The sequence below is a fragment of the Rhinolophus hipposideros genome (genome assembly GCF_964194185.1).
Source record: "Rhinolophus hipposideros genome assembly, chromosome: 4".
NCBI classification, from domain to species: domain Eukaryota; kingdom Metazoa; phylum Chordata; class Mammalia; order Chiroptera; family Rhinolophidae; genus Rhinolophus; species Rhinolophus hipposideros.
This window is the reverse complement of record NC_138050.1, coordinates 106,238,986-106,252,039: the sequence shown is the minus strand read 5'-3', so window position 1 is coordinate 106,252,039 and position 13,054 is coordinate 106,238,986. Positions and strand designations below refer to the sequence as shown.

At 46.2% G+C, this 13,054-nt stretch overlaps 1 protein-coding gene across 4 annotated transcripts in view; it reads right to left on the bottom strand.

Annotated features, from left to right (window-relative positions):
* The window catches only part of CSMD1 (CUB and Sushi multiple domains 1), a 1,600,646-nt gene that overhangs the window by 22,732 nt on the left and 1,564,860 nt on the right, over positions 1-13,054 (bottom strand). For all 4 annotated transcript variants that reach the window (XM_081046432.1, XM_081046429.1, XM_081046430.1 and 1 more), the window contains 7 exons: positions 12,382-12,564; positions 8,494-8,670; positions 7,698-7,877; positions 5,382-5,555; positions 4,923-5,096; positions 3,329-3,402; positions 382-493 (listed from right to left, as the gene is read on the bottom strand). In XM_081046432.1, the coding sequence (XP_080902558.1) occupies positions 382-493; positions 3,329-3,402; positions 4,923-5,096; positions 5,382-5,555; positions 7,698-7,877; positions 8,494-8,670; positions 12,382-12,564 (1,074 nt within the window). The remainder of the gene's footprint in view (positions 1-381; positions 494-3,328; positions 3,403-4,922; positions 5,097-5,381; positions 5,556-7,697; positions 7,878-8,493; positions 8,671-12,381; positions 12,565-13,054) is intronic.

The following is a 13,054-nucleotide window of genomic DNA, read 5'->3' as shown; positions in this document are numbered from 1 at the left end:
TAGCGAGTTTTCCCTCTGTGGACCCTGACTCTCGTGTCATCCATTATCTTTGCTTTAGGGCCCTTCTCACACTTGAGCGTGCCTGGGGTCACCTGGAGGCCCCAGGAAACAACAGCCCCTGCCCCTCCTGTGCCCCTGGGGTTTTCGGTTCAGCGGGGCAGGGGTTTGAGAATTCGCATTCTACCCAACTCCTGGGAGATGCTGACGCTGCTGGTTTTAGGGAATCAAACTTCCAGAAGCACCGGTTCTAGGAATTTAAAAACCATGAAACAAACAAAAATAAGACAGTTCCTCGTCATTTCCTTTGGAGGTAAACCTGCCGGACCTTGGAGAATGGATAGGTTGTTGCTGACCAAGCACGGTGGAGGAAGTCACACTTACGGATACACTCGGTCTGGATCCCGCTCCACGTTAAATTCGCGAGGCAGGTCCGCGTGGTAGAGCCCTGGACGTGGTAGCCTTTCCTGCACCTGAAGTACACGGCGCTCCCAACCTGGAGAGGAAGGCAGGTGAGCTCAGAAGGAGGCAAGTTGGGGGCATGCCTGTGCAGGAGGCGCCGAGACCTCGCCCTGCGTCCCACGTCACTGTCAGGGCCCTTTGCACCAACACGCACATCTGACCTGTGCCAGGCGCCCCGCACTACGCACCTGCCCAGGGCGCACGTGGGACCTCTGGTTCAGGGAACTGCGGTCATCAGGGCAGCCCGGTCAGGTAAAGAGAGGGTCCTCTTCTCTCATTTCAGCCTTACTCTCTTTAGTTTGTAATGATTTCTTCTCCTTTCCCACTTCTCCCCCCGCTTCTCCTAATTTAAGCAATGGGTGTTGATTAGCAAATTACTTTCGTTAAGGTTCTGGGAACTGGCCAACTCCTGCGCTACCACGGAACCCTTCCAAACGCAACCTGTCCTCTGCCGTTTCCATATCCCCACGACTCAGGCTACCTGAGCACTGGGACCTCTTCCCCGCAGACCTCCGCCAAGCTGCCCATCTCATGCCCAGTGCTCCGCTGAGTTTCACTCCCTCCGCACACTTTCCCCACCGTCCAAGAAGGCGGCACACATGCCTTTCTGCGTTTCCCCAACCTCACTCATTCCAGTGCACCAGCAGTGCCTGCGTGTTTATCGATTTTCCCAACGTGCCTGGAAGCACCTGTGGGGGTGCCGAGGGGGTCAGTAAGCATGTTTTTAGAGATGAGCTCCGGTCACCTGTGCAGAGTACCAGAGACCTCTGTGGTCACCTAGATCAGGAACACGAGCCTAGGGCCTGGGTGATGGGAAGGACACAAAATCGACTCAAAGCAGCGCTCTGGGCCTGGGGGCGGCTCCGCATGTTGCGGGGGCCACGCTGTTTCCTGAGGCGCTCATCCTGACGCAGCCCCGTGTGGTGCTGCGCTGAGAACTGGAAATCCTTAGTCTAAGATTCTTAACTCCTCTGGAGGTGTTTCCCGTCGGGGTCAGGCCACATGTCCCTCATGGGGATTCTGGTTAGAATAACTATGAGTAACACGTTGCTACACTGAACAATTCCGGGAAATATCAGAAAAAGAAACAAAAGGTGCTTCTCAGCACTGACACCTCAAGAAGTAGGGCTTTATTATTTTTTAAAAAATCATATTTGTGTAAACTTCCAATGAATAAGTGGTCTGAGACTCAAAGATGGAAAAGGATCAACTCGACATGCCCCCTCCCTCTGAGGGACGGCCCCATCAGACTTCCCTGTGGGCTGGTCCGTGAGCCCACTCAGATTTTCTGGCAAACACACGGGTGGTACTGACCAGCCCCAAGCTGATGGAGAGCCTTCTGCGTTTACTGGCAGAAGAAAATACCACGTCCTTTCACGAACAGTATCTGGCCACTTGCGATGGATTATCAGAAACCAAGCAGCAGTTTATGGGACATGGCTGGCAAAAAATGGGGAGCTGGTCAGCTAAGGCACAGTTAACACCGTAGGACATGAAAAGGTCCCCAGACTGACATGGCTCACTTTAGTAAGCAATATTTCAGCAAGAGAGCTGAAGAAAACAACATGAATCTAATCTGTTATACTCAAAACCTCAGTGTGCCCTGATGCACGAGTCTTTGTAGTCAGTTCTCTGAAGCTCACAGACATCTCTTTAAAAGATGGTGTCTGTGTCTTTAAATTCTTAGTAAACCTTGCTCTGGCCACAACCTACGACTTGTGAGGGTCACTTTACGCTGTCATAGTGGAGTGAGGGATCCATGCATGCCTATTAGCTCAGGACACTCAAGGAATGCTGACCGCAGCGCACACACTCTCCGGGGCTGAATGCCGGCAACTTACAAATCGCTGGAAACAGTGTGAATCAAAACTTGGATTTTCCACAGTGAGTCTAGTGAGAGCAATAACCACTGAGCGTTTCCCAGTATTCCTATCTATTGGGTCTTATTACCTAGCCACATGCCAGAAAGCGTGTCCCTGAGGCTCACAGCCATCTTTGAGACCTTACATAGAATGTGCTCAATTGAACCTACCGGGGACCTCTGAGAATTTCCTGTGCCGAGTCAGAATGCCGTCAGGAGGCAGCCAGTGTGTGTCACAGCCAATCAGACGTGAATATTTTAGGTGTCAGGAGAGACAGGGAGAAGTGGCTGAAGAAAAGGCTTTTATTCTAAATGAATGGTCTCTAGCTTGGGCGGTGCACACATTGAACTGGCTTCCAAAGCCCTTCAATCAGGCAGCTCTGCAGCCAGCTGGGTACTTGAGATGGTTGAAACAGTTTATTTCAAGCTTCATTACCTTCTGTTTTTAGTGATTCCTCCATTATTTCCTGAAGCATTAATGTAATGACTTTTATTTTAAAAAGTCAAATGAATATTCAAAAGCGATACTGAGTATGCTAATAATTCATATAATTTTAAGAGATCGTACGGAGAAGAGGTATCACAAAGTAATCTTAGTCTGAGAGCCTTGAATGTATTTTCCTCTTCTGTTTTTGTCTCTGGAATTTAATTTATTTGCCCATGATATCACGTCACTAAATGGGGTCTTTTTATGTATAGCTATTCAGTGGCAAGTCACCCCAATTTGAGAATTGCCATGGCAGTTCATTAGACAAAAAAAAAAAAAATCAAAATTATGCATGCCGTCATGTAGCAATTAACATAGCAATTACTCCATGTGAGTTAAGATACTACAATCACCTCAGTTTTGACAGTGAAAACACCTTGCAGAAATCCTCCCTGAATGAATTTCCTTGGGGCAACTATGACATGAGTCTGACACGGCACATAAAAATATTCACATATGTTTAAGGATCAATTATATTTTATACTTACAGGAAAAAATGTAATCCAATAAAAATGAAATACCTCATATCCTCTTGAGCTGTTTTGTATTCCAAAGGGTGGAGTGCCAGGGTCGGGGCAGGTGTTATGAGCAGGATCTGAAAGTCACAATTTAAAAAAAAAAAGCACCAGATATGGTTATTACAGCGATTTTAACATTTTTACTAAAAGCTCTTCATAACTGAGAAAATTGTATTTTGACAAATGTGCAAGATGCTTTGCATGCAAGTTAAAATTTAAAGTAAATTGTTATTTTCATCTTCTTTTCGGAAATCTCCTTTAGATATTAATCTTTAGGGGTGTATCACGTTCTAAATGGCTGTATAAGAGTATACCATTTTCTGTCTTTCCATTCTCTGGTTTAATTTTTCTCTACTGACGTCTTATGTTGGTTGATTAATAATAGGCTAGCTTCAATAATCATCTGTGATCCTTTGGTTTTCTTAAGGATTCAATTAATGACCATCTCCTTTGGTCACACATTACATTGTTCAACTTTCTTGAATTAATTGTCCTCGAAACTGAGGAAGTATATTTAATGCTTCAGAATTGAAGTATAGTAGAACAACAGAGATATGTTGCCCCCAAATATAGGACTTGAATTATCAAGAAGCACTGCGGCTTTATTATTTAATTCTCCTCAGCTGCTGTGGGAAAACAAAATACATAACTTAAAATAAATTATTTTCAAGAGAAACTAACCTAATGCGGGAAGGAGGAGACAAATGTTTTTAGTGTAGAGATAGCTACCACATAGCACAAATTTAAATCAAATGGCAGTGAACATTTCTATCATTAGAAAAAGGCCACGCTTCGATGAAATTATTTTCAACAGTGTCTTTATTTTTAAGTAGGTGTCACCCAGTTTCTTAGAAAACAACCGATTCTATAAATGATTTGTGTTTGCTACACACACGCAGAACGCCCACCCTCCTGCTCAGCTCTGCTGGGTGAAGAAGCCAACGGGGCCAGGACATTTTAGTCCAAAGCACAGAAGTCAGATCACTGCGAATGGAGAATTCAGGGCTCTGGTTCCTGTGCTGTTAAAGCTGCTGACATATAGAACTTCTATTGGAACCCTCTCTAGAAGATGGAGATTTAATCTAAAAAATGAGGGGCTGGTGTCATGGTCATGTAGAAAGTCTCTTCCTACTTGTGTTTCACTCCCGCGCTCTAAGGTTATGAGAGCATGAGTGCTTGATGTGACTTTCTACAAGGCTATCAGCACAGCCGGTTCCATGGGGACTCCACTAGTGAGTGAGACGGTGTTGGAGGGGGGTGGGCAATGAGGCACTGGCTTGGCTGTCTTTCTGGGGGAGGCTGTTTCGGAGAACGGCAGTAATGACATCTCCAGCAAAGTTGCCTTTCCCCTAGAGAATGCAGCTGTCAGAACCACAGGAGAAGCCAACACTGAGGGAAGAAAACAAAGTCTTGGGGCCATTTGAGCAGATGTTCAACTTGACCTTCCAACTCGCACCATTTAAGAGGTGGCACATGTGCTCACTGAGCGGCACTTAATACAGAGTAACCTACAAGAACACTGTCTGTGACCCCAGTGGTCTGTGTTAGGGTGAAGTGTCCTCATCCCAGGTGCCCCCAGCTGCCCTGCCGTGATTACCGATGCAGGTGGGCTGTATGCCGCTCCACGTGCCGTCAGCTTGGCAGGTTCTTCTCGAAGATCCCACCAGTATGAAGGGAGGTTTGCACTGGAAGGAGACTTCAGATCTGTAGGTGAAACTTTGGCCACTGAGATGGCCGTCCGCAGGGGTGCCGGGGTCTCCACAGAACACGGCTAAAGGGAACCACAGAGACGTCAGCAGCTCAGGCCCAGGGCCAGGTGAGCCTAACGGCCTCGCTGACCTAATTCTGGTTAGTGTCCAGGCAGAACTCTTAAACTAAGAAGTGGCAGAAAGGACAGACTCTGCCGTTGGGCAGTGCCATCTCAAATTGGGCATTTTACACATTGTAACATGGCCGTAAGTGACACTGGCTCTTTCCCTCAAATTGTAGCCCGAGGCCACTCACGTTGGTGCCGCTGCCAGCGGGACCCGAGGAACATGCGGTAGGGAGGACTTACGCAGGCACTGGGGCACGTCCCCCTTCCACAGCCCAGGCCCCTCGCAGGACAGGATGGCGGGCTGAGAGAGCTGGTAGCCGTCCACACAGCTGTAGCTGACGCTGGCGCCCCAGCGGAAATCTGCTCCCTCCACTCTGCCGTTGTGCACGTGAGGAGGCCGACTGCACAGGACAGCTGCCCAGAGAGCAAACGAGACGGAACGTTCTAGAGCTTCCCCACAACCACGATGCTCAAGTGAGCCAGCTTCCATCTCACCCGAACCACAATGGCATTTACTAGGGCCATTCTCTTTAGTAAAATAATGATTGAGGAAGACACTAAATCAACATACTAACACTTTTGCCTAATGTTTCTTCATTAACGGACACCGAGTACATAAACGCTAACCAGTCACAACATGTCACACTGTAAAAGAAAGTGGGATGGAATGTGACCTTCTTCACACGTACAGGGCCACGGGGGGAAGTCCTCCATCCATTCTCTCCTGTCATTGCTGCCAAGCACAAAGCAAACCAGTGCCTGGTCCCGTGGCCTCAGTACGACCTCAGATACACACATATACATGGTAAGGACTTGTCTTGCTATCTGTAATTTCTCCGTATTTAAATATAGTATATAATTTCCAAAAGACATAGACTCTTGGTCCATTTGCTGAGTAATTTAAAAAACAAATGCTTGAATGGTTCAAGAAGATTCTGTACCACACCACTTGCGTGTTTTATGTCAGTCTTAGGGCCTGGTGTGTATTTTGTGTGGGGCCGGCGGGCAGGAAGCCGACTCTCAGGGCCGGCGGGCCAGGCACAGTGCAGCCTCACCTGTCTCTTGCCCCCATGGGCATCACGCTAAGACGCATGGGGTGGGGCCGCTATGGAAAAGTCTTCCTTGAAGATCCAGGAGCTTCCTGGGATTTCCTATGAGCTCATGTGACAAAACACACAGTCACACATGCACACCTGGCACTGGAAGGGGGCCCTGCTCTGGCCATTCAACCTGCTACCCATCTCTCTGTTTTTTCAATAGCTACTTCTTAGAATCCGTAGGTGAGGGCTGGGGGGATTGCTCTAGATGGAGGGAATGGGACGTGAAAAGGCCCCAGGTGGGCAAAGCGATGAGGTGGTCAGCAGAGGGGATGTGGAGGGTGACTGGGAGGGAAACATCAGGGGGACAGTAAGCGGTCTCATCTGGGAGGCCCTGGCTGGCCACGGGGTGGGTTATTCATTATTAACACAGTGGATATTAGAGAGAGGAGAGACAAGTCCCAGGGGCCAGGCCACTTGATTGAGTTGGCGTCAACATGCTCATGTGAGCAGCCGCTCCCCACACAACAGTGTTTCATCAAGTGTCCAGTTAACGCCCGCTGCGGGGCAGGTACAGTAGTCGTGACCGGGACAGCAGGAACAGAAGGCCCTGTGGTCCTCTCTCTAGTGGGGGGTGAACGCGAGGTTCCAGAGCACACTCTTCTCAGACGGAGCCGCACGGCGAGCTGGGGTGTCGTCAGCCCTCAAACAGGCTGTGTTGACACGAGACCCACTGGACATGGCACCGCGCCCAGCAAGGCCTCCTGGGTCCCAGCTGGCGCCTCCCACAGCACCCCCCTGTTGCTGGCCTGATGGGTATGGCAGCACGTTTCCATGTTCGCTCACCGACACTGCCAAGCCCCACCTGTCCCCGGCCCCTCCTGCCCCGCTCTGGGCCTGCACAGAAAGCCTGCACGGGCCTCTTGGGAGCTGGTGAACCCGTCCTTGTACAGCGTTCACCCAGCCCCGCTCCCGTGTTACTCTGCCTGCTCTAGCCACCCAGCTGGCCTCAGCCCGCCCTGCTCTTCCCAGAAAGTCCGACAGCACAGTCAGACACGTTTTCACTCCGTGTCCATATTTGCATGACATCTTCCGTCAGCATCCGAATCCCACAAAACATCACGGCGCAGCCTGCGTTCCCTGCCGTTCTCTGCCGACCAGCTTCTCCCTCCAACCTGACTGTAACTTCCTGCAGTCACGCTCCTCACACACACCACTGGCCCAGGTGCAGCCGGGCTTGACATGTTCACCGAGACGGAGCAGCACAGCCTTACAGGACTGTCCTTTGAATCCTGCCCTCTCCAGCTCCTGATCTGCCCCCAAACCATGTACGAAGGCTCCCTGTGAGCCAGTGTTCACATCAGGAAAACCGAGATGAAGGGAGTAAGAAAACGAAGCGACTTAGAGTTCACAAGAATTCCTAGCACACAGCCCTACGTCAATGCTTGCAAAGTGAAACAGAACGTCATTCAATAGACTTGTGTATATACGGATGAACCCCAGGCGAGGGGCCACCCACCTTTGCAGATGGGCTTGCTGTGGTTCCACGTGCTGTCCTTGGTACAGCGGAGAGTGGGGGACGTGGCAGGCTCCATGACATAGCCAGGGGCACACTGATAGCTCACAGTCTGATTGAAGGTGAAGTCGGTCCCAAACTGGATGCCGTTGGCCAGTGCGCCTGGATCTCCACAGCTTATCACTAATGAGTGGGAAACAAAAAATGCGAGAAGTGCAAAATTATCATGAAATGAATTAGTCATGGCGTCTGTTCAACTTACTCCCCTCAATTCAAAGTGATTAATCCATGAATTATTACAGCGGTACGGTCCCCAGAGAGTTCTCCTGCCCGGCTGTCAGGATGCTGTGTGTGTGGAATGGCTTATTTCTATCCTGTTGGTAGGTGCCTGTGTGGACGCTGCTGCCATACTCCTCTAGTGCCTAAAGAGGCCTGTGTGTCACCGCAGCACAAAGTTCAGGACAGAGACACGGGCTGCAGTCAGAGACCAAAACACCTTTCCTACCTCCTTGCAGACTAAGTGGTCTACAGAGAGAACAAACGCTGACTTTTGTTGGCCTCGGTTTTACAATGTCTGGCCCAACTGGCCATTCATAGTATTTTCAGCTGTATAAATGAGACAGTGAAGAAAAATCTAAAAGTACCTAATAAAAGGAGTCAGAACATCAAACATATGTATGTCTGTTTTTCTCTAGGTGTTAACAAATCTAGGTATTGACATGTAAGACATGACTTTCTGTATCTCAGCCCGTCGCTGTCCTGGGGACACCCTGAGCTGACACGGTGGTGAGTGACTGACCTGTGCAGTCAGGGGCTGTACCCGTCCAGGTGCCGTTGGCTGTGCAGTGCCGAGTTGTCAGCCCCGACGTCCTGTAGCCTTCCCAGCAGGCATAGATGACCGAGCTGGAGAACAAAATGCCGTCGCTACTGACGATCATGCCATTGGTGGGCGTGCCTGGATTTCCACAGGACACGGCTGTGAGGGACCCAAAGCAATAACACACAGAGAATGAGCCATTACTAAAACTGTAAATACAAGAGAGCAAAGGTCATTGATGTCATTGAGGACATATTTATTTAAAAAGTACACGGGATACATCACTGTGCAAGATGTTTACTATACATATTGACGTAACGACTCACACCATTATTTTACTGATGAGTTACACATGTGAAGATTGTATATTCATATAATTCTTTGTAAAGGCCATCGCTTTCCAACAAATTAAAAGAGCTGGAAATGCAGAGTCCTACCACTGTGAGATTTAATACGGTTTTAATACAAAAATACAGTTAGGATTTTTAAATGCTCTATATGATATTAGCAACTGAGAATTGTCACCTGTCCTGCAACAGCTGCATTTTACATCCTCAGGATAATTCATTTTGGAAAAAAAAGGATGTCTGAGGAATCGGAATGACCACATGTACACTGTCCTGTGAAAGGTCTCCTCAGTGCGCCCAAACCTAAGGACGGCTGTGCTAATAGCTTTGGCCTGGCTGCACGTGTCACTTCTCTCAAGATGGTTGCAAATGTCACCTGTAGGCACTGAGATGTCAGCTAATGATAGATGGTGCAATGGTCTGCACTCGTGTGTCTGTCTCGTGTTCTCCTCATGCTTCAGACAGCTCAGCGGCTGCTGGTCTGTCCAGGTGGTGATTTATCTATAACAGGTATTTCTTTTTGGTTGTTGCCTTTTTTGGTTGAGGCAATTTACCACAAAGGCTATTATTCTTCCTCCTTAGGCCTCTGACAAGAATGTATAATAGTCAGCATAAAATGAATGAGACCCTGAGCTGCATTTTAGTAAGAAGATGTATCATGAGACTATGTCTGAGAATGACCAAACTATTTGAAAGTACTCTAGCCTGCTTAGTTGCTCCACTTTCGAATCTCGCCTCGAGAACAAAGATACTTAGTTCTTAAAATACAGAAGAAAACAGACCACAAAATGTACATGGCATATAAAAGGCACTCTAATGGAGTTTAGAGAATTTCCTATGAGATTATCTTGAAAACTACACGTAATCCCAGGTTGGACTAGATCTCGTTTTACAAATGGAAAGCACACATTCTGTTGCTCCCACAGCTATGCCCATGACAGACATAACTAATCAATAATAACCCTCTTCCCTGATGTATCTGGGTTTTAACTTACAGTCTTTTCTAAAATAGAACTTTCAGCAGTTTCTTCATTGGCATTTGAGATGAGACATGCTTATTAATACTGAAGCAGATGATATCTAACATTCTCTAACGCTCAAAAGTTGTACGGTGGCTGTGATATATATTAAATTCTCATATTGCAAAAAAAACAAGACATTGGGCTATTCAAGACAATTATTCATTCAAAAAACACATTGATTCATCATTTATATAACAGATATTGTGTAGATGTAGTAATGTGAAGCCTGAAATAGAAAAAAAAAATACTGATCCAATTTATAATTTAGCTAACCAACAGAGACACCTATGGTCCAGTAGAAACTATGTAGCCATTTTCCAAAGTCACCTGTGAAGCACAAATGCTAAAACGAAACAAGATGTTGGTGAAACATACTGCAGTTTATAATCAACCATATCATCAGTGAAAGGATGTCCATCATGGTCCCACCACTCTGATTATCAGAAAGTCCCCTCAGTGTTGTGTTCTGTAAGGTCAAATTCACGGTAAACATTTTCTTTCTGGACAGGAACACTTTCACTGTTGGTTATGTCCATGAAAATGAAGATTAGAAGACAGCATCAATCTGTTTTATACTCATGCCACACCCTCAGAAGGTATAAGAGGCCTGACACTAAAGCAAAACCAGAGATCACATTTAGAGTCACTAGAAGGGAATCAACAGTTTTTAAACTTGCAAGTTATTCTTTTTAAATACATCTTTTCTTTTTAAGTACATCTGGTTAATGTGACTCCTTTTGGGGAAAAATCATTGTTTTACTTGGTTTATAATAAAATAGCTTTCTGCTCACTTGGAATACACTTGAGTGTTCACTCAGTTTGCTGTATCGGAAAGAATGCTGTTAAACGGAGTTAAGTAGTTTGGGGTCTGACTCTGCTCACACAACTAAGTAACTGTGCCCTCAGGGCGAGCCCTCTGTGTGTGGTACACTCACTGAATGATGGGCGTAATAAAGAGAATTGCTCCCAGCTGTGGTAAGATGAAAGGTACTATGTGCAAAACGCCTCGTAAGCAATCTGGCCTCTTAGTAACAGCAAAGACAAACAGACATGGTGGCTGATGTGCTGCTATTTTCAGTATCATCCTCACTGTCACATGTCCATTACGTGGATAGGGGAGTCATCGTCATTTCATGGGAAAGAGGGTTAAGAGCTGCAATGATGGAGCTACACCTAAGCAACTCCATAAGATACACTCATCTGAGAAGTGAAGGTGATGGGCCTGTGATTTAAAAACTAGGCAGCTAACAAAAGAAAACGAGATTTATAAGAATGGAAATAGAAATACACATCCTTTGATGTTTAAGAATTTTAAAAAGATTTTTCTTTTGTGACTCATGAACAACTCCTTCTTTTCTTGGGTTATCATATGTATATATATCTATACATCTATATTTATACCTATAAAATAGATATATAGATACCTACAAGATTATCTTTAACTCTGAATGAGAATATATATACACACATATATAGAATTGTCTTACTTATATATATACAATTTTATATTATGTAAATTATATACAATATAGTTAGGTTGTATACAATATAGTTAGATTAAATATATACGTTATTTTCTATTTTTATCCATATAACATGTATAATAAAATTAGAGGTACAAGGAGAGATGGCATAATAGAGTGGAAAAGTGAAGATTAAGAAAACTGGATTTGTGTTTCTGGCATTGATTTTGTATGAGCTTATTCCAGTTGATCAAATTGTATAAAAATGTTTCATGCATATAAAAACAGATATTTAATTAACGTATATAACCATTGTAGTCTCAGAAAATTAAGCAAGAGAAGTCTGCATGCACACGGTTTCTATCATTTAGAGTCTTACCTGTCTGAATTGTAAATTAGTGGTTTTATGGACTCTGAACAAACCTATGACGTCTCAGCTCACTTTGCTCAGGCGGCATGGGCAGTAAGTGACAAAGCCTCTATAAGTATCCATGGCTGTCACTCTTATTACTGCGGTATCCCACCATTTCCTACTACGCCTCTCCCGTATTAAATCAGAGTACTTTCACTTCACAGTATTACACACAAAATCACCCTGGCTTCTTCTGCGACCCCATGCTTTGGACACAGCACTGGTGGATTGGAACGCCAGGTGGGCTGAAAGCTACTCCAGCTGCAGAAACTCTGTCCGCGACTCGCACACTCTTTAGCTCAGTGCTTCACCAAAACAACCACAGAACAATGCAGTCACGTGGCGGTCATCACCAGGACGAGCAGAAACCCCCTGAAGTTGGGAGCTTCTGGAGGTAAGAACGACTGTCATGGGATCAACAGTCAGGCTACCTCCATATAGTCAGTTCTGCCCTTTAATGATTCCGTTATACATTTTCTTTTCTTTTTTTTTGGTGAGAGGTAGGGGGATAGCTTCCTTGTACAAAGTCCAAATCTCTAGGATTTCTGTGGCTATCACCGTTCATTTTAGAATGAATTACGTGGTTCTAACTTTCAAGGTTGCCTTTCAGGCTGGGACTGACTCACCCTCACACACAGGCTGCATGCCTGACCACGACCCGTTGAGCAGACACGTCCGCTCAGGAGAGCCCCTGAGCTGGTAGCCCATCTCACAGGAGAAGCGCAGAAGGCTCTTTGCTTTGAATTCCTGTCCGAGCCGTGAGCCATGTGCTGGGGTCCCTGGGTCACCGCAAAATCCAGGATTATTTCCTATTGAACATAAACACACAGGCATTGTGGTCATACCTGTTTGCAGCAGAGCTGTGCAGTGCTCACTGGACGTGTCCTTGGGGATAGTTAAGGGGAGACAGGGGCCAAGTGTATTGGGGGACGCAAAAAAAAAGTCCCATGAGATATTTGATTCTTCTCAATTATGTCCAGAGTTGCCGATTCACTCAGCTTGACTGATTGAAGAAACAGTCAGGGAAGAATTGAGATGACCAAGTTTTTCAAGGGAGATCAATGTAATGACGTATGACAGAGACAGGAGAAATGTGGGAGAATTGAGAGGAAGTACAGAAAAGGAATACAGAGCAAACAGGGACACACTGAGCCAAAGCCTGGGTGACAGAAAGTTCTGGGCTCCTGCAGGAGACAGTGGGAAGTGGCAGGTAGTTACTGGTGATGATGACGACATATAAGAGCCTATTTGGCTGGGAAGTAATAATAGTAATTTCAAAATAACTGTACCACTACACAG